At 34.5% G+C, this 21,994-nt stretch overlaps 1 protein-coding gene across 3 annotated transcripts in view; it reads left to right on the forward strand.

Moving 5' to 3' along the window:
• Positions 1 to 6: 6 nt before the first annotated feature.
• Positions 7 to 21,994, forward strand: part of LOC121391414 (cholesterol transporter ABCA5-like) — a 56,978-nt gene continuing 34,990 nt past the window's right edge. For 2 of the 3 annotated variants that reach the window (XM_041523057.1, XM_041523059.1), the window contains exons 1-15: positions 7 to 325; positions 1,896 to 2,011; positions 2,320 to 2,540; positions 3,740 to 4,097; positions 5,599 to 5,746; positions 7,086 to 7,248; positions 8,502 to 8,560; positions 8,828 to 8,961; positions 9,447 to 9,599; positions 11,252 to 11,371; positions 15,788 to 15,926; positions 16,917 to 17,007; positions 17,704 to 17,843; positions 19,575 to 19,691; positions 21,482 to 21,796. In XM_041523057.1, the coding sequence (XP_041378991.1) occupies positions 115 to 325; positions 1,896 to 2,011; positions 2,320 to 2,540; positions 3,740 to 4,097; positions 5,599 to 5,746; positions 7,086 to 7,248; positions 8,502 to 8,560; positions 8,828 to 8,961; positions 9,447 to 9,599; positions 11,252 to 11,371; positions 15,788 to 15,926; positions 16,917 to 17,007; positions 17,704 to 17,843; positions 19,575 to 19,691; positions 21,482 to 21,796 (2,485 nt within the window). In that variant the 5' untranslated portion in view covers positions 7 to 114. The remainder of the gene's footprint in view (positions 326 to 1,895; positions 2,012 to 2,319; positions 2,541 to 3,739; positions 4,098 to 5,598; positions 5,747 to 7,085; positions 7,249 to 8,501; positions 8,561 to 8,827; positions 8,962 to 9,446; positions 9,600 to 11,251; positions 11,372 to 15,787; positions 15,927 to 16,916; positions 17,008 to 17,703; positions 17,844 to 19,574; positions 19,692 to 21,481; positions 21,797 to 21,994) is intronic. The other variant, XM_041523058.1, reaches the window with a different exon arrangement.

The following is a 21,994-nucleotide window of genomic DNA, read 5'->3' on the forward strand; positions in this document are numbered from 1 at the left end:
GAAACCTTTCCTGCTGTTTCATTCCCGGAAAATCCACTTTCTGATGGTAGCTTTCACTTCAATACTTCAAAGAAATTGTTAGTGTCACCTAACACACCAGATGTTGGAACTTTGATGACCGAGATATCAAGCCTTCTTGGTGGTGTTCCGTATGAGACATTTCCCAGCAAGTCTGCGGCCGAAGAGAGGTACAAAGCAAACCCGACTGATGTGGCAGCTGGAATTATATTTGGTTTTGAAGGAGCAAATATAAGTTATGCAATTCGGATGCCGTATAGGTCTCTGCCTTCTATCAATGATATGTTTACTGAAGCACGAAATCAGGGTGTGTGTAAATTTTTGTCTTGCAGTTTAATCCAGATTTTTCTTAATGACATATACATGTACATGTACTCTTAAACAAAAGTTGGGGAATTCTAATAAGAATTTACAATTGCCATATTGTAAGGTATATTAGCTATGGGGAATGGTTATATGATAGTGAATTAATTGGGCAGACATTACAGCCGGTAGTTCAGTATTACAGTAGGTTTTATGACCACCAAAGATCTTGAAGGACGATTGGGGTCAGAAGTGAAATTTGAAAGTTGATGGGTTTTTTTATCAGTAAATCGCAAATTCAAACAATAAAAATGACTAAAAACAAAACAATAACAACAGAATGAAAAAGATTGACAGAAATAATGTTCCACAGTGATTAATGGACCTTCCTGGAAATTGTCAAAATCGAGAATGACACCCCACGCACATGCACCGGGCAGCTGCGTGATGCATGTGCAAAGTATGGAATGTGTTTTGGTGTTTTGATAAACAGACCTAAATGTTATTTACTAAGATGTCTGTGGTCAAAATGTATGTTCGGTCTAATAGTTGATATTAATATTAATATTTCAGGTTCCCCTACTTTTTTTAAGAGTATATATATCAAATGAAATGGTTAACAAGCAATAGTATCTATTGGTTATATGCATGTACTACACAGAAAGACATCTTCTCTTTTTACAGAAGTCAGAGATGCATAATTGTGGCTTTCTGCCAAAATAATTAATTTTGTGGTTAAATGTAAAAATTATACTCTCAACTACTTTTCCATAAAAAAATTAACAATAAATAATTGCATTTACAAGTAGAAAAACTAAAAAATGCACAATAGTGATACAGATTCAACTGTACTGAGAGGCATAAATAACACAATGGGTATTTCACTGATTTTTAAAAAAAGAAATGTCATAACATATATATTATGCATACTAACAAATGAGATACTGGTAACAACTGTAAGAGAAAGAAGATATCGTTCGGAAAAACAAAATCGAATAAAATGCGTCTGAAACAAAAAACCACAACTTAGGTTTTTTTTGGCAATAAAACTGAATTTTTTCAACCTTACTTATTATGGATTATTGAAAAAGGGCAGGGAATCAAAATAATGGTTGCTGTTATAGGGAGACCAATGCAGGCAAAGCATGTGCATAAAGATTTTTATATGCATTACTGTGGTTTTGCTTAGCTTACTTAACTTAATTAGTAACTGGTTTGACGTGTCCATATACCACTAGGGGTTCGAACACGCCTATCCCGAGTCCGGCCTCCAATAGGATTGAGGGTCTGACTCAGGACAGGGATAACCTAATAGTGTGGTTTATGTGCAATATACTTCAAGAAACGGTTTTTGCTACAAATGCATTTTATTCCATTGTTTCCAATTTAAACAAAATCCTTTTCACTTACAGTTGTTACCAATATGTAATTTTGTCCATATGCTTTATATGATTGATATGACATGTCTGTAAGAAAATATTCAGTAAAATATCCATTGTGTTTTTAATGTCTCTCAGTATATTTATTTATGTAATTTAAATATATACAGCGTATATTGTAAATTTGCATTCTAGGTGAGTGTCGAAAGAGTCCTAATGGAACTCAATTTGGACCAAAATGTCAAGCCAACATGTATCTCTCAACTGGTTTTGTCTGGCTGCAGAATGCTGTTGATACTGCACTCATAAGAGTGAGTTAAATATCCCTCTGTCTGTCTCTGTCTTTTCCTCCCTCTCTCTCTTTTCCTCCTCTCTCTCTCCTCTCTCCTTCTCTCTTCTCTCTCTCTCTCTCTCTCTCTCTCTCTCTCTCTCTCTCTCTCTCTCTCTCTCTCTCTCTCTCTCTCTCTCTCTCTGCCTGTCTTTGTCTCTGTCTCTGTCACCCACCCTATCTCTCTCTGTCTTTTCCTCTCTCTCTCCCTCTCTCTCATAATGAATATATGTTGATGTTTCCAATCCCCACCCACCTTATATTCATTTCTCATTACTCTTTCATTGACAGAAAATCAATCCAACATTTCCCTCACCTATGGTCTCAGTCCAGTTGATGCCAAAGGATAAATACACAGAAAGTCTTGACAGCATCCAAATTGGGTCGGCTATCTACTTCGTTCTGGCTTACTCTTTCTTCATCAACTTTCTGTGTGTCAATCTGGTAGCAGAGAAAGAGAAGAAAATACGAGAAGGAATGAAGATGATGGGTCTCAGAGACTCTGTTTGGTGGTAAGCTGTGTTTATTTCTTTCTTAACCCAACTGCTGCAAGCGAGATGTCTTGCAAGTCGACATACTGTACACTGTATACAGTGCATTCCCCAATTCATATTTCCTGCCATTTTGCACATGACACTCACAGGAAATAAAAGTACAAATCAGAAAACAGATTACTTGACAGTATGGCAGCGTTAGTTTTTCGTTTATCAATGGAAAATACCGGGGAATTTTTAGTTGAAAAGGTGGTTTGCGGCAAGTATTTTCATTTCACAACAATGGAATGAATGAATGAATAAATATTTAACGACACCCCAGCACGAAAAATATATCGGCTATTGGGTGTCAAACTACATGTACATGTATGGTAATGCAAATAAATAAAGTGATGATCAACATCAACACAAAAATTCAAGAATATACAGTGTAAAGAACTGTGCAAAAACACAAATATCACAGATACATGTAGATACTGACTTTTACTCAAAACTTTAATTGTATCCCGAAGAAAACAAGGGGATTGTGGCACATCACGGTCATTTTGAGGAATCGATAGCTGATTGTGATAACTGATTTGATAATAAATTTGATTGTTTTACCAACAACGAAAATCACCAAATATTGGGATATGAATCACAGTTTGTTAATTTTTTTAATTCTGGTCAGACCAAGTTATTGGGAATAATGGACATCTGGCCACAAATGCCCGTAATTAAACGTGACTTTTTAGATTTTTTGCCTAATTTTAATCAATATTAACTGATCTAAAATATCATATAAATTAGAAAATCCCACGAAAATGATACTTACCGATTCAAATATGAACTTTATTTTATATTGATTTGATGAACCACATTGATTTATAAATAAAACATTTAAGTGGATATAATATGTGAGTTGAGTAAAAGTTATAAACATGTACATGGTTTTTGTCAAAAGTTAATCCAGTAGTCTGAAGGTTAAAGATGCATGTAAGAAGCCGCTGCCATGTTTTTAAAAAATTCATCATAATATTGTCCCCTGCAGTAAATGATTGAACAAACAAACAATCGAACGCTCTTGATAATGTACATTTTCATGCTGTTGTGAACACGTTGATCTCCCAGAAGACAACATACACTAAACCATTTTTATATGCTTCACTTTTATTCAAGATTTTAACAATCTTTTTTTTTAAATTTGATACTTATTGGTTAATGATCTAAATTTTCAGGCTGTCGTGGGCACTTGTCTACCTGTTTGTTATCTTATTCGTGACTATTATTGTCGTCGTCATTGCCATGGCCTCATCCTTTTTCCGCAACGAGAGTTTGTTCATGTTTTTCATCCTGATGTTCCTGTACGGAATGTCAATCATTAACCTGGCGTTTTTGATGACTCCATTCTTCACGAAGGCTCAGGTTGCGGGATTTGTGGCAGGTTTCTCAACCGTCATCATCAGCCTGCTGCACTTCATCGTAAGCATGACGAGGACGCCCACCCTCACCGGTTACGACTACAGCATCTCACCAGCCGGTCGCTGGGCTCTCTGTCTGCTCTCGCCTGTCGCTTTCTCACTGGCCATAGATCAGGTAGGATTCTGTTTGATTACTGTAGTCAGACTGGGCTCTCTGTCATAGATCAGGTAGGGTTGTGTTTGATTACTATAGTCAGATGTATTTCTCACTGGCCATAGACCAGGTAGGCTTGTGTTTGATTACTATAGTCAGATGTATTTCTCACTGGCCATAGATCAGGTAGGCTTGTGTTTGATTACTATAGTCAGATGTATTTCTCACTGGTCATAGATCAGGTAGGGTTGTGTTTGATTACTATAGTCAGATGTATTTCTCACTGGCCATAGATCAGGTAGGCTTGTGTTTGATTACTATAGTCAGATGTATTTCTCACTGGTCATAGATCAGGTAGGCTTGTATTTGATTCCTATAGTCAGATGTATTTCTCACTGGACTGGGTGCCTTTCATATACCTGTCGCGGTGCACTGGCTGGCCCAAGAAATAGCCCAATGGGCCACCGACCGGGTTCGATCCTGCATCTGGCCAAAGAGTTAGATTATGAGTCTCCATGTTTTTTATAGCGATTTTTTTTTTATTTACAACGCATCGATTGTAAGCCTAATTTTATGTACATGTAGATCATGAAAATTGTTTAATGTTATCATTGAAGAGCTAGTTAAATTAAAAAAAACCCCACCCCACATCATTTGTTTTGTTTAATGACACCACATTGATTTACTAATCATCGGCTATTGGATGTCAAACATTTAGAGAGGAAACCCGCTACATTTTTTCATTAGTAGCAAGGGATTTTTTTATATGCACCATCCCACAGACAGGATATCACATACCACGGCCTTTGATATACCGGTCGTGGTGCACTGGCTGGAACGAGAAATAGCCCAATGGGCCCACTGACGAGGATCGATTCCAAACTGACCGTGCATCAAGCGAGTGCTTTACCACTGGACTACATCCTGCCCTCAAATTCGATAAAAGACTAGTAGCAATTTATTTTAACTAGCCCTGCTGACTAACATGTTTGTAAGTTCAGTTTCAGCCATGATGTAGGTTTTTGTCTCATCTTTACTAAGTAAAAAGGTGAGTAATACAATTTAGGCACATGTACTACTCTTCCGATGACATCTGCGACAGCATCAACGTTTGCATTTAAACTAACTTTGAAAGCTCCATTTTTAACAAACCTTAAGTCCTGCATCAGGGAAACTTTGTTTACAATTATATACATGAATGTAGATCTAGAAATATTCATCTCAATGCATGTTAAAAAGAACAGTTTATGAAATTTATTAATTAGAAAATAATTGAATTTTCTAAAAGTTTAATTAATTTTGGTTTTAAAATCATGTATTGAGATGAACATCTGTAGATGTAACCAAGATCGACACCAAACACGTTTATGGTGGGCAAGACATTTATTTCTGTGGAATTCTTGTTTGTTATTAGTTACTGGACTTGAATGTCATATTTTATTATGTAGTACTTTGTTTTTCTTTGGAACAGTTCGAAACAGTTTGCACATTCTCTGAAACAATCAGTATTTGGTATTTTCAGGGAATATTTCTGGATGTTGTTACAGGAGGAATGACGTTTTCCAATAGCAAGATGGGAGACTTTCCATTGTATGCACCCATCATCATGTTACTGGTTGACAGCTTTCTGTACCTTATCCTGGCAGTCTACTTCGACCACGTTATTCCTGGTCAGAAATAATTGACTTGTGTATCTCGTAATTAATAGAGTAATACTATACACTATAGCTTTGTTTGTTTTTATGCTTCTTAATCTTTATGTTCAAAAACGCCATAATTGGTCAAGTAGCATCATTATTATGAAATATCATATGCATGCATCAAATTAACATATTTATATGGGTTTATAATGTGTTTTTATTGGGGTGGATTTTTTTTTACAAAAAGCTTAAGACATTAGATGAACATATATATGTACATGTACTATGATAATCTGTTTCCTAATAGTCAGGTATCTGACAATGGGAATTGGAACAACCTTTGCTTTTATATATTATACCACCGAAATGCAGAATAAACGAGGAAGTGTGGATATATGGGCCCATGAATCCACACATTCAACAACTTATTCCATTAAATTCATTACATTTTTTAACATGATTGCATGCTGCCAAATTAACTACTAATTTATATTTTTAATGAAAAAAAGAGTTTAAAATGGCAAGGAATAATTACAAAACTAATAACCCCAAAATGACAACATCCTTTTGGATCTGTAACCAGTAAATTCTCAGCAGTGGATGGCTGGTATTCAGTGTGATACAGTGTGATACATGTGTAATCTTTGATTTCCTATTTCCTATTTAACAGTCTTCATTATATTCCATTTGAATACATTACTGTTATTAATACTAGCTTGTAAATTCTCAGCAGTGGATGGCTGGTATTCAGTGTGATACATGTGTAATCTTTGATTTCCTATTTACTATTTAACAGTCTTCATTATATTCCATTTGAATACATTACTGTTATTAATATTAGGTTTATAAGGCTTAAATTAAATGTTCCATTTGATGATGCAGTTTTGTAGGCTGAATCGTTATGCTTGTTTACAGTGTACAAGTTAATTAAGTCTACGTTGTGGATTCGAATACCTGACCTGAATTTACAAAAAAGTTAAAATTTTACTGTTCAGAGGTGCAAATATAAAAAAATATATAAAAATCTCCCGTTAGACCTATAGTGTGACATGTAATGATGTTCCAGTGATTGATTATAATCAAAAATTGATTGCTTGGGCTCTATCGATGTGATGATCGATTATAAAAATCCATAATTGATTGTTGCAGAACATATATGTCAAAGTTAACTGTTCCTACAGTTTAAATGATGGAATTGATGTAAATATATTGGAGTTCAGGTTTCTTTTCATGTGTACAATGTAGGTACATAAAGATGTCAAATATTATACAGGCGTCAAAGGTAAAATCAGCGATTTGTTGGTTCTACCATGGTGAGCCATATGAACAAAACCATATTGGAAGTCCAATGGATTTTTTTAAATTTTAGGAGAATATGGACCTCGTTACATGCCATGGTTCTGCATCACGCCATCCTACTGGTGCAGGAAGAAAAGGAAGATTCACAGAAAACGACTCAAGGTGGCAGCACAAGCTGAAGCAGGCAATTTGGAGCCAGTTTCTGCTGATCTAGCAAGCAAAGTAGGCCTTCGGTAAATCTCTGCAATTTCATTTCTTTTTTTAGTCTCCTGCCGGTCCAACCGGAGGAGACTATAGGTTTTATTTCCATCCATCTGTCTGTCTGTGTGTCCCACATATATATATATATATTTTAGTTTTCTCCGCAAGGCCTCAAGATATTGAGCTGAAATTGTGTGTATAGCTTTATCATGTTACACATGCACATGCATGTAGATCAAGTTTAACTTTCATAGAGATTTACTCATTTTGTTTACACAGTTATGGCCCTTGAACTTAGGAGATAATGAAATTTGTTTGAGTCCGGTAGGGGACATGTATTGCTGTAGCAGTACTCTCAGAAAGCTTGTATTTTGTATTTTGTATATATTGATTCATTTTTGCTGAGCTTTTTGATTGATTCTTGAATCAAGGAATTTGCATTTTCACTTAACTTTCTTTTGTAATTAGGTCATATGATTGTAGTATTTCCACCAGTGTCCATACTTATAAGACTTTTTATTAAAAGTCTAAACTCAAAACATTAACAAAATTTCTCTACATGCAGGTTTTGTGGGTAAGACTTGCATAGTCTCCAGACGTTAAAAGAAAATGTTTATTTTGTTTAACAGCATCACTAGAGCACATTGAGTTATTAATCATCGGCTATTGGATGTCAAACACTTGATAAATCTGGCATGTGTAGTCTACCTTAGAGGAAACCAGATACATTTTTCAATTAGCAGCAAATGATCTTTTATATATATGCACTTTACCATGAACTGGACAACACATACCAAAGTCTTTGAAATACGAGTTTTGTACCCTGTTTGGGATGGGGGGGAAACCCAATTAGATCATCTGTCTACCAAGGTGGTTAGAGCCTACAATGAAAGCACCTCGGGCTAGCACTCTACCAAAGGCTCTAAATCCTGCCTCTTCCAGACTTTTTAACAACATGCTACAATGTACATGTGTGTAGTTGTATAGGTACATTTTGAATTAAAGTCCTAAGTGTAGGCTTCATCATTTTATAAGGACAGGACACCAGGTTTGAGTGCAAGTTTGGTTATTATTATATTAACAAAAACAATTTTAAGCTGTGGTGCGAATAATCCCTGTTGGAAAATTTCTTAGATTATTTCCCTTACGTCGAACGCTCCACAACTGTTATATCACAAACATGGTTCGTACTACTACCTGTATATGGGAAGTTTATTGATTTGGAATATCATATCAATCAACATACCTAACTGTGTAATTTGGGGTGTTTTTTGTTGTTTTACAGAATAGTAAATATTTCAAAGACATTCAAAGATAAAAAGACCACAATAAAAGCTGTAGATGGTAAGTACTGTGTTTTATTTTTTAAAATGTTTAGCAGACATTTAAAACATTTTTTAAAACAGGCTGCAAAGTAAACAACAAAAAACTGATTAATAAAATGGATTAACTGATAGCAAACCAAACGTTTGTTTTTAGAATGACCTCAGTCATGGATATTTTCCACATTTTTGCTTAAATTATATTCGTTTATTAGATTTTGTCAACTTTTGCAATCACATACATAGACTGAGGTTGTCTTATGAAAATATACTCTTAATTTAATTTTAGGATTGTCACTGGATATATATGAAGGCCAAATTACAGCACTACTGGGTCACAACGGAGCTGGGAAGACAACTCTAATTAACATGCTCTGTGGATTATCTCCTCCAAGTTATGGGACAGCAACAATAAATGGCATGGTAGAGTTTATACTTACATGTATCCTGCTGCCCATATGTGATAAAATAACATGGTTTATTGCTGAAGAAATATTATTTTATAACAGTTAATAATAGCCTACTAATTAAGCTTTTATTTCGTGAGAAGAAAATAGCTTGAGCCATAACTAAACTAATGGGCCTTTTGCAGTTACCAACATCTTCACAAACATACAAAAAATATAGTTTGCCAAACGACCTCCCCTCCTTTATAAAAAAGTGGACATAAAAAAAAAAAAAATATTTAAGGGATATTTTTTATTTACATGTATGTTTTTGGGGTGACGTTACATCATGCCTTGTTGATAATTATGACCAGCCCGTAAAAAAGACCACATTACATTTTTGTCTGCTTTTTGAAGGAACAATTAACATTTTATAATATTAGTATAAATGGATTTTCTTCTTCAGTATAAAGGAATTTACAATACTAAATAATGTGTTGTCGCTATTTGTCGTTATTCCAGGACGTGTCTCATAGTGGAGATATGGAGAGAATTCGATCAATGACCGGGGTCTGTCCTCAGCATGATATCCTGTATGATGAACTGTCCTGCCGTGAACACCTCGAAATCTTCGCTGCCATCAAGGGAGTGAAACAAAAGAACAAAGCCAGTGTTGTTAGTATTTGGTCTAGCAGAGATAAAGAAAAAACAAACCAAACAAGCCTCTAGATTTTTCAAGAAATCTGGATTTTAGCACTACCCCAAAAATGTCCCTGTCCTTGTTTATTGATTAAAAAAAGGTTGTTTTGTTTAATGACACCACTAGAGCACATTGATTTATTAATCATTGTTTATTGATGAAATGCATGTGCTTACTTTACTCTGACCTTTTTAAGTTTTTCATTTCCAGCCAGTGCTCCACAACTGGTGTAACAAAGGCTGTGGTATGTACTATCCTGTCTGTGAGATAGTGCATATAAGAGATCCCTTGCTGCTAATTGAAAAGAGGAGTCCATGAAGTGGCGACAGCGGGTTTCCTCTCTTAATACCTGTGTGATCCGTAACCATGTGTTTGACGCCATATAACCGTAAATAAATGTGTTGAGTGCATCTTTAAATAAAACATTTCCTTCCTTTTGTAAGTTTCAGTTTTTGTCCAGTATGATTTTCATCACTGTTGTTGTGAAATGTATTCCACTTTTTAAGGCACTGCATGTACAGGATGGGGAAATAATTCTGTTGACAACACATTTCATGAATGAAGCTCAGGGCTCAGCCTGTCCAATCATTGCCAAATTAGCCAATTGCTCATAGTGTTTTCCCTAGAAATTTGGCAAGGCATGGTACACTTTGGGGGCAATTTTGACCATTTTCAGGGCACTTTTTTTGCATTGAAGACAAAAATTTTTTTAATTGAAATAAACATAAATGTAATTAATGCTCTTGCTTTAATAAATGAATGGCTAAATATATAACAGAGATATTTTTATTAATTAATAATACATTTTTTAGTGTTTTATCAAGGCAATTTTTGAATTAATTATTGAAAAAGGCTTTTTTAATCTCAGTGCAGCATGGCACTGATTAAGGCAAGATGGTGCTAGACTAGTGAGGCATGGTGCTGCACCATGCTAAAACAAGCTATGGAAAACACTAGCTAATTTTAATACAAAGTGGCTACATCATCTAGTATTTGGCTAATACATGTGCTTCAGATAGCCACTTTTGAATAACTTTCAAGGAAATACTCTAAATACATGCATGTGAAATTTGGCTAAACAATATTGTTTCCAGTTTGAGCTGATTTACTAGCAGGTAGTACAGAATACTGTTTCATAGATTAATTGGAGATCCACGGTGTAATTGTATATTCATAAATATAATGTGTGTACAGAATGGCACTTTTATTTGCCCACACATTTGTTTTGAAGTTTAACTGATTTGTTTAAATTGTGTATATACAGTGCCAGATTTATAAGGGGGTAAAGGAGGAAAGGGCCCCCCCACCCCCAGACTAAGGACTTCCTTTATGAAAAAAAATGTAATAATTATAAAATTAGTTCATTTTTTAATTTGTCATGTAATTTAATTTCTATGTTGAGGGGCCCCCGAACCTGAAGTGCCCCGGGCCCCCCAAGGTCTAAATCCGGCCCTGTGTATATATTTCAGTTCCTGTTACTCCTGGGTTTTAACTTTGTTGACTGTTCATCAGATCATTAATTTATGTCTGTATTTATTTTTATTTCAATTTGCTTCACCCATTGACTTTGATGTTTGTTGATCGTTTATTAAGAAATATTGAAATGCTAATTATTAAACTTCTGCAGGTTGAAAAGGTGATGAAGGCTGTTGATATTGAAGACCAGGCTGATGTGTTAGCCATAAACTTAAGTGGAGGACAGAAAAGAAAGCTGTCTGTTGCAATTGCCCTAATTGGAGATCCTAAGGTATAATTGTATGTTCATCTGTATTATGTGAGGTGGATGTAGTCTAGTGGTAAAGCGCTTGCCTGCTGCATGGTCGGTCTAGGATCGATCCTCGTCAGTGGGCCCATTGGGCTATTTCTTGTTTCAGCCAGTGCTCCCCAACTGGTGTAATAAAAGCCATGGTATATTCTATCCTGCATGTGGGATGCTGCATATAAAAGATACCTTACTGCTAATCAGAAAGAGTAGCCCATTGTGTGACAGCTGTGGGTTTTCTCTCTCATTATCTGTTTGGTCCTTAACTATACATGTGTATGTCCAATGCCATATACTGTAATTAAAATGTGTTGAATGTGTCATTAAATAAAACTAGAGCTGGGCGGTTACCATATATACTGTTTGGTATCAGTATCATTTCAATACTGATTTACTGTACTGAGCAAATCTCAAAATACCGAAATTTCAATATTGAAAAATGTTTTACACCATTTAGTAAAGCACTCACAAAGAACACAAACTATAACCAAATAGTTGGCTGCTGTAGTTTATTTATAAATGTCCCGAGGTGCTGTCAAGCAAAACATTCCTTTTCTTTCCATATGTTTTTGTTTAATGACACCACTTGAGCACATCGATTAATTAATCATCAACTGTTGGATGTCAAACATTTGATAATTCTGACATATAGTCTTCAAAGGAAACCTGTTACATTATTTCCATTAACATCAAGGGCTCTTTTTTTATATGCACTTTCCCACAGACAGGACAGCACATATCACAGCCTTTGATATACCAGTCATGGAGTACTGCATGGTTTGCGTTGGGGGAGAGGGGGGTGGGACATGTTATTTATGAAATGCATTTTTGGCCTTTATCCAATATAGAGAGTTCAGTCTATATAATTTGCTCTAAATGATGTAGAGAGGAAATTGAGGCTTTAAAGCTGTGTTTATTTTCGATGGTTGACTTCCAGGAATGGTTATGTCTACTTGTTACAAAAATGTCAGTAGTTCACTATTTTGCTTTTTTTTTATCCTTTTTTTTTTAATGTACATGTAGTTAAAGTGACATAGCCTGGGACAAGTTTCACAAAACATTGTAAGCCTAGTTTTACACGTTAGTGTAAATTTACAACCAAAACACAATATTAGTACAATAAATGTAGCTAGAAAGAAAGAAAGAAATGTTTTATTTAACGACGCACTCAACACATTTTAATTTTATGGTTATATGGCGTCAGACATATGGTTAAGGACCACACAGATTTTGAGAGGAAACCCGCTGTCGCCACTTCATGGGCTACTCTTTCCGATTAGCAGCAAGGGATCTTTTATTTGCATTTCCCACAGGCAGGATAGCACAAACCATGGCCTTTGTTGAACCAGTTATGGATCACTGGTCGGTGCAAGTGGTTTACACCTAACCATTGAGCCTTGTGGAGCACTCACTCAGGGTTTGGAGTCGGTATCTGGATTAAAAATCCCATGCCTCGACTGGGATCCGAACCCAGCACCTACCAGCCTGTTGACCGATGGCCTAACCACGACGCCACCGAGGCTGGTAGCATGTAGCTAGAAGTACACACATTTCATTTTCAAATTTCCTTAAAATTTTCCGTCTTCTGTAATACCAAACACATGTAAACACATGACCGGTATAAATGCTAGTTGCAGACATACAGGTACACTTGAATTTCACATTAAATATTCAGGGTTCATACGCACCTGGAAAACCCTTGAAAACCCTTGAAAATAAACTAATGTATTCCAGTGCTTGAATACCCTTGAAAATCATCTTGCGGTCTGGAAAACCCTTGAAAATTATAAAATTAAAATAAAATATAAACGCCTAAAACAGAGGCTTTATTTACTTTATTTAACATGTAAGTAAATTATTTGTTTCATTTCCGCGGCACAATCAAATGCCAATCGCCCGGCCAATCGATGTTTACCGGCTCAGTTGACGTGTGAATGTTTTGGGGGTTTTTTATCTTGCGATGCGAGAATCACGCGGCCACAAGATCCAAGCGACAGTGTCGCCATATTGGAAAAGAAAGTTTGTCACTATCAGACCTGTCAACCTTTAGTCAAGAGAAAGCAGGAGGTGTGTGTTGAAAAAGCAGGAGATTTTGTCAAAAAGCAGGAGATTTTTAAAATTCACACAATTTAACCCAAAATCGCAAGATTTAAAAAAAAAAGTATTACAATAAGTTATATGAATACTATATAATGTCATATATACTTGTTAACCTTAGATCTTGGCATTAAAAAAATAATAATAAAAAAAACAAAACATAATAATATTTTTTTTTTTTTTATTATTATTTTTTTTTTTTTAAGTTTAAATATTATTATGATTTAATACATATTTAAAAAAAAAAAAAAAAATGTTATCCCAAAATGTTAAGAACATGAACAAGAAATTAAAAAATTAATTAGTACATTTACGGTATTACACTTACAGCCTTACAGGTTGCGTTACATTATCATTTGTGGTTAGTGTACCTAAGTAGGCTACCAAAGACAAGTTTATATAAATTGTATAAATTAATATTCAATTTTTACTATAATGAGGAACGGTGGCGTGGTACTTATTTAAAATCATTATAATGATGCAATAAACATTGTATTTTCATTAATCATAAGTAAAACCTCATTACCGTATAATCATTACGGACATCGTGTGAAATATACCAGAATTATACCCTTTTCCGTGAGTAACTTTATGTCAATGTCAAACACAACATTTTTTAATTGTACAAAAATAATTTCTTGAAGTGTACCCTTATAACCAACATTTTACTGCACAAACATACAAAATTAACTGACACAAGTATGTTTATACAGTTAATTGGTATTTTCATTGTCTTGCTGTGACATGTGATTTTAACACGCATCGTCACGATCGTGTGTATCGCTGTCAACTCGGGAGTCTGGCAGTTCAGATTCGTCATAGTTGCATTATGTAATCCAGTGGGAAGACATTTTACAATTTAGAGGTGTTATTAGAACTAAATTGGATAGTTTTATATATGTTACATTTTCAGAAACCGAAAGTAGTCGACATTTTCTGAATGAGATAAAAAAGGCAGAGTTACTTCCCTTATGTTATTTTGATAAAAGAGGATCGATTTTTTTTTATGCTTACAAAAATGTCATTTAAAAGGAGAAATTGTCCTCCAGCACAAGAGAAAGGAGATTTGATCAAATACCGGGAGACTCCCGCGGAATCCGGGAGGGTTGACAGGTCTGGTCACTATTTGCCGCTGGGTATTTAGCAAGTTCAGGGAGCGTGTCAAGTTAATGAATCTATTGTAAACCCACAAAGATGGTTGGCACTTGCATGTTTAATGACCTGTGGATACAGGCAGTGAATTATAAGGACTGGTTGGTGCGTGGACCCGACAAACACAGCGCAAGATGCACCATTTGTACTCGCAATTTCAGTGTGGCGAACATGGAGAAATCGGCGCTAGTGAGTCACAGCGAAGGAGTGAAGCATAAACAACGCCTTGGGAAGTTTTTGAACGAAAGTAGAAAATCTGTGTTTATTTGTGACAAATCATTTGGCCTCCTGTACATGTACAATGTATAATCTATTACTCCTGAGTAGTTTTGAATAACTCAAAATTTTACAGGGGTCATTAAAAGACATTTGTTCTGGAAATCACATTAATTTAAATTAAAAAACAAAACAAAAATACCCCTATCAGATTTTGAGGATGTACATGTATAACGGAAGTAAAGTTTGGTCATAAGTTGTCCACCATTAACTCGGTAAGGTCCTGGAATTTTGGTAAAGTTGACCTGGAAAGTGCTTGAAAAACCCTGGAATTTTGACTTCCTTTAAGTGTATGAACCCTGAATATTAAAATTTACCTTCTTCAAGTTTATTTTCTTGTAATTTCAAAATTTGTCAGATGGTATATATTGAAAGTTTTTCAGTGATAAAAACAAGCAGAATTTTTCACTAGTCCAATAGAAAAGTGTGACTACAAACTTACTTGTCTGCCAATATTTTCATATGTCCAAATAAATGGTTTGTTTTACTGAAGTACAAAGATGATGATTTGATTGCTGAAAATTAAACTGCACTGATAATTTTTACTTGTCCACAGAGCAACCATTGAGATACATTTTGCTTGTCAAGCAGATTTTCACTTGTCAGGACAAACAGACAAGTGCTTATATCGAACACTCTTTTAACTAGCCTGAGTCATTTTATCACAAATATAGAAAATAATTGGATATGTTGTTACAATATTTTAAATAATGACGAAAATATATGAGATTAAGTTTTACCAATTTGATTATGGTGATTGCAAAAGCTCTTTAAAACAAATTTTACTGTGAAAAGTGCTTAAAAAACACTTGGATTTTCTTGTCCAAATTGTGTATGCACCTTGGTGTAGTTTTAAACATTGATGTCTTTCAACAGATCCTGTTTCTCGATGAGCCAACAGCAGGAATGGATCCTTACTCCAGACGCCACCTGTGGTCTCTCCTGAAGAACAGCAAAGAGGGGAAGATAATTCTGTTGACCACTCATTTCATGGATGAAGCTGATATACTAGCAGGTATTAGAATAAAGTTTTACAGATTGATGTGCATTAAAACATACGTGTGTGATGTAATAGTTTGTATCTTGAATCGTGGTGTTAAAAAAGTTGATTTCTGGAAGATTATTATTAGTCCCCGACCGGTGCAACCGGAGGAAACTATAGACAGGGTTCGTACTCAGTATGGAAATCCTGGAAAAGTATGGAATTTATATTTTTAATTTTCCAGTTCTTGAAAAAGTATGGAAAAAAACAATTTTGCGTACAAAGTTTGAAAAAGTATGGAAAATTAGCAAATTTCAGTAACTTGCATAACGTTGCCCTAATACAATCTCCTTTTACACTCGGTCGTTAACATTTGGAAGCTAATTGGGAGTTTCCATTTCATAATACTTGTACAGTGTGTCTTAAGATAAGTGGGTTTCGATTTGTGGGACATTGTTTTCATGCAAATATATAAGAAAGTGTGTGCTTTCCAAAACGTGGAAGCATAAAGACAGCTTTAAACATTGAATTGCACTTGATTCCAGTAGTCTTGAAAATAGTTTAATGTATTTTAGAAAAGGTGTGGAAAACGTATATTTATTTAAAGCTTTATTGTACACTGTTGCAGATTAAGTTTGACTTTCATGGTGATTTACTAAATTGTCACAGAATTATGGCCCTTGAACTTAGGTGATATGGAAAATGTGTTGGGCCCAGTAGATGTGTTGCTTTAGTAGTACTCTCAGAATGCTTGTTTTAAAATAACACAGTTCATATGGTAGCCTTAATTAACTCATTTTGCACCTGATTTTTCATTTGCTGCCTTTTGTGTTAACAGGGCAGAGTAAGTCCTTTGGGTTATTTTCTATTCAAATACTGCATATAACTGATTTATCAAAGGTTGTCATATGTATTGTACTTCCTTTGGAAAGGTGCATATAAAACATTGTTTACTGATATTGAGGAGTAACTTGGGTGAACACTTTATTTGAAATAGCTTATATATGGTTTTGTATTTTCCAGATCGCAAAGCCATTATTAGCCATGGCAAACTGAAATGTTGTGGATCATCATTGTTTCTGAAACAGAGATTTGGAATTGGATACCATTTGAAGTAAGAACAGTTCTTTAGAATGCAGAGATATTATTTGGTTGGTATTCAAACCAGTAACAACAAGTGTTTCGTGAAAATTGTAAACTGTAGGGAAAGATTTAAATATAGTAAACCAATGGACAATCAAGTAACTAAAAACATTCATAACTATGATCATATCTTTATGGAGGAAATTCAAAAGGCAAGATAGAGTTGTTATTTTCCCGATGCCAGTGATTCATTATCTTTTGCGTTCAGATGTTTCTTACAAACTAAACATGGTAGAGTAATAAAACATGGTTTATGGTTGCACCCGTAGATGTTGATCAATACATGTTTAAACCATATTTTAAATGTGTTAAAATTTTATTTATACCAAAATACATAGATATGTGATTTACTCAATAATGTTACTTGTTTCGGGGTGTTTTTTTTGCATTTAGTTCTGTTTTTCACAAACTATATATAAGTCCAAAGTCACTGAAATATGATTTATAGCTGTACCTGTAAATGATTCTCTCAGTCAGTGTATTGGTTCGAACATCCCAACAGCCAATAATGTATCTATAAAAGAGAAAACACTCCAAGTTTTCTCCAGTTTTAACCCCCCCCCCCCCCAAATTATTTTTAAATCATATTAAATAACAAATATAAAAAATATATAATAATTTTAGATTAAAAAAGTAATTATAAAACATTTAACAAAATGATTTTCAGCATGGTTGTGGACCCTGATTGTGATGATGATAGAGTGACCGAAATACTGAGACAGCACGTGTCTGGCATTGAAAAGAAGAGGTCACATGGCAAAGAGCTTGCCTTCACCATGCCTATGGCGGAAGTGACAAAGTTTCCGAGTGTGTAGCTGTTTGATAGCTTTAAATATTAAATATTTGTACATGGCCTTTACGTGATATATACATATCTGCAGTAAGTCATACGGTCATTTATTATCCACAAAGTTCAAGATATACAGGGAACTATAACCAGTATGACACACATGATGTCATTTTGAGAAGTGACCTCATAACATAATGTGGCTTCCAGTCTTAGCTCTGTGTAATCGCTTACCAAAATGATGTTATTTCGGAAAATGATGTTGTTTCATCGTCTCCTTCTGAGTACATTTAGCACGGTTCTTGTTGGCCTATTCATAAAAAAAAGATATGGATAATATGGTATTAAGAAAATATCACACTCGCATGTGAATAAAAAAGATTCTTTACAAATTTCCTCTAAATTGCATAGTTTTGATACAGCGATGAAGGTAACTGATGGAACAGCAAAGGTGAAACACACTCAATTCTGCCTTTTTTTCAACTTATTTTTGTGCTTATATCCAATTAAAGTTCAAGCACACTATCCTGGACACGCACACCCTGCAGCTTTCTGGGCTGTCTTGTCGAAGACAGTGTGTTAGTTATCAGATGTTAGTGAGAGAAAAGAGGGTGTAGTGGTCTTATACATGTACCTACCCATTGAGTCATTAAAACTCGCTCTTGGTGGGAGCCGGTACTGGGCTGCGAACCCTGTACCTACCAGCCTTATGTCCAATGATTTAACCACAACACCACCAAGGCCGGTATTCTGCCTTTAGTCTTTGTGTACTGCATTATCAAGGTCATACTGTCTAGCCTGGCTGTTCCAGTATTTTGTCTTCACCCCTGCATTAAAACTAAGCTTTAATCTATTATGTACAATTTGATGATAATTTGTAAAGAAATGTTTTGTTTACCCTGAGATTTTTATAAAAAAAAAATTTGCAAGTTGGTATGGGTTTAAACAGTAATAATATGTTTTGATATGAATTTTAACATTTGTTTGTGGAAAATGTTATCAGAGTTTGTATTGGTTTATAAGTTACATGTAATATGCTTTTATATGTTTTAGCATTACACAGTGTATACATGTAGTTAAATGATTTTTCATCTGGTCCCTTTTGCCATAAACGGACTATAGAGTGAGTTTTAATGGTTCATTTGTTAGGGGTACACCACTTTGTCTCTATTACTAAGCACTAACAACTAAGCATTAACTCTTTATTCTGTACAGACAGCAGCTAGTTTTGCCTGTTCTGTATGCCTAGGATAATGTGCTTGAATCTTAATTGGATATAAGCACAAAAATAAATTAAAAAACAAAAACAAATCCAAATTGCTAACTTCTGAAACTCTGTATGAACTCGTACTGAAAACTGAAGTTTTGTACAATACATGTATTTGTTAAATTTTGTCATAATAATATAATGTATGGTTATTTACTTCGTACATATTTCTTGCTTGCATATATTAATAATTAAATTTCCGTTTATGGACTAAAAATAATTCAAAATAAAGTATGACCTTTTAGTGTTATTATTAGCAAGTATAATTCAAATTTAATTATAAATATTGTCTGCAAACTGATGGGAGAACGGCTTCGCCGATTCACACAGATTGCGGATGATTGTTTTTGTTCATACCCTGATGAACATAAAAGAAATAACAGGCAATCATTAAATAATGAAGAAAGAAACAAATCACTGAAAATATCACTACAGATATAACATTTATGGACCATTTTTGGATTTACTTGTTTTTTTCCTTCAGAATTGTTTGCTGCACTTGAGTCACCTGTTGACCAGAGACAGACACTTTTTGAGTCGCTCGGTATTAAAGGCTACGGAGTGTCCATGACATCACTGGAAGAAGTGTTCTTGAAAATAGGTAAGTAAATACATGTTTATGTATATCTGTAATCAAATTATTTGGAAAGTATGATCATAGCTTTGCCTATAAGGGGTTTTTTCAATCAAAATATTATTTTATACTTATAATGGGGCAAAAATTACACACAAAACAAATTACCATTTTAGGGGGGATTAAATTTGTATTGCAAGTTTTTATGGTAGAATTATGTCCAGTGATTATATTCAAATACATTACTTAAACAGTTTCTCTTTTTATAATTTTTTATTCTTTTGCATTAGATCAGTTTTAGTTGTAAAATGTGTTATGGGTAAGAAGCTTTTAAATTCTCACGTTCCAAGACAACAATCTAGTTAGCTAAAATCACAACCTTCACTAATTATAAAACTAAATGGTGCCAATTAGCTGTTGCCAATGATTATCCTGAAACATGGTCCATATGGCATTAATTGTACAAACAGTCAATGAGAATATCTCTTTTTATCATATAATAGGTAGTATATCCAGTGTAATCGAAGTATGTGATAGTTTTCAGATCACGTACTTTCAGAATTTAATAACTTTGCAAATTGGATGTAAATTAATCGAGGTCATGGCACTATGTTTATTGACATTTAAGCAAACGTACTAAGCGGACGCTCCATAATTGACGTATGAATTCACAGTCATCAAACAAACAAAACATTAATACCAACTTTATACTGAGAGCTATCCAGCGTTCAGCTATAGAAAACAAACAAAAATGTTAAGCACTAATTTATTTTTATGTAAGGATATCCAAAATGATGTCATTCAAGTTTGACGTCATTTTCATTCAAAAAGACACCGTGTCACCTATTCTTACATCATTTGAATGTCGAGTAATGGCCGACTGGAATTAAAATTGCATATACAGTTTACAAAAACATGTTTTATTGAGCTTGAGATTATATGATAAAGAGATTATTACCCTTGTGTGTTTCGGTATCGTCAGTATCCTACATTGTATATTAGGAATATATGGCTCTCATAATACAATTTTTATTCCGAATACAGTGAAACCTCTCAAGACCGGACCCTCTGTAAACTTGAATTCCCTCAAAACCGGACGTCTTACAGAGTCCCTTTCTAAAAACCAGGACAGAACTTAACCTCTCTAAACCGGATCCCTTTTTAAATGGACATTTGTCTTGATCCCAAGGGTGTCCGGTTTAGAGGGGTTTCACTGTATATGATATTGACAATATCGAAGCACACTCTGATAATAACCTCAATATATAGAGGCTATTTCATGGGGTTTTCCGAATACAATTTTTATATCAACGAGTGATGTGTCAAAACCATATTTTCACAAATTGTGAAGCAATGAGTGAAAATATGGTTTTTACATATCACAAGTTGACATAAAAATCATATTTGAAAAAATACCATGAAATGGTCTATTTAATATATACATATTTCTTAATTTTGGACAGTATCTTGCACTTTTTGTTAATATCTTTTCTTATTAAATCGAAAACGAAAACGAAAACGCCATGATACATTTCTTCCGATGGAACTTTATTAAATTAATATTTATTTAATAATACTGCTGTGCAAACATACCTGACAAAGCGATCCTCAAAAAAAAACCTACAAATTTTTTTTTAGACAAAGGGAGATAATTTAATCTTTAACTTTTACAAAAAAAGTAAATACGATTTCTATATTTTCACTGTAGCTGAAATACAGTGAAGATATATGACTTTTCACCGGATATCACTGTTATGGTTTCTGTAGATCTATATATTTAATTGCTATTTACATAATAAATATATATATTTCCACAGGTTCAGAGACTGAAGAACCTGTCCCAGTCCAACCACCCTCGCAAAACAAGCACCACCGAATAAACACTTGGGATGAAAACACCAACATTACATCTCAGCGATTCTGGGCATTGCTTAAGATTAGATTTCTTTTAAAGATTCGGAGGATAAGTTCCCTGATCTTCCAGATACTGGTACCCATTGCATTGGTGGTGATTGGCTGCATTCTCAGCAAGCAAGGCACATCTGAGGACACATCATTTGCAAAACCAGTGACAATGAAACCTTTCTATGTTGGGCCAAAGAAGGCACCTTTCCTTGCTGTTGATTCCACAGGTAATGCATTCTGAATTATTTTGTAAAGTCGTAATGTTCTAATATTTTCAGAATTTTACATGTATTTATTTACTTTTGAACGACACCCCAGGACAAACATTTTTATAATTTCACTAGAACGCATTGATGTATTAATCATTGACTATTGAATGTCAAACATCTGGTAATTCCCAGTACACATCGGCTATTGGGTGTCAG

This window comes from Gigantopelta aegis, unplaced genomic scaffold, assembly GCF_016097555.1.
Source record: "Gigantopelta aegis isolate Gae_Host unplaced genomic scaffold, Gae_host_genome ctg2366_pilon_pilon:::debris, whole genome shotgun sequence".
In the NCBI taxonomy this organism is placed as follows: Eukaryota; Metazoa; Mollusca; class Gastropoda; order Neomphalida; family Peltospiridae; genus Gigantopelta; species Gigantopelta aegis.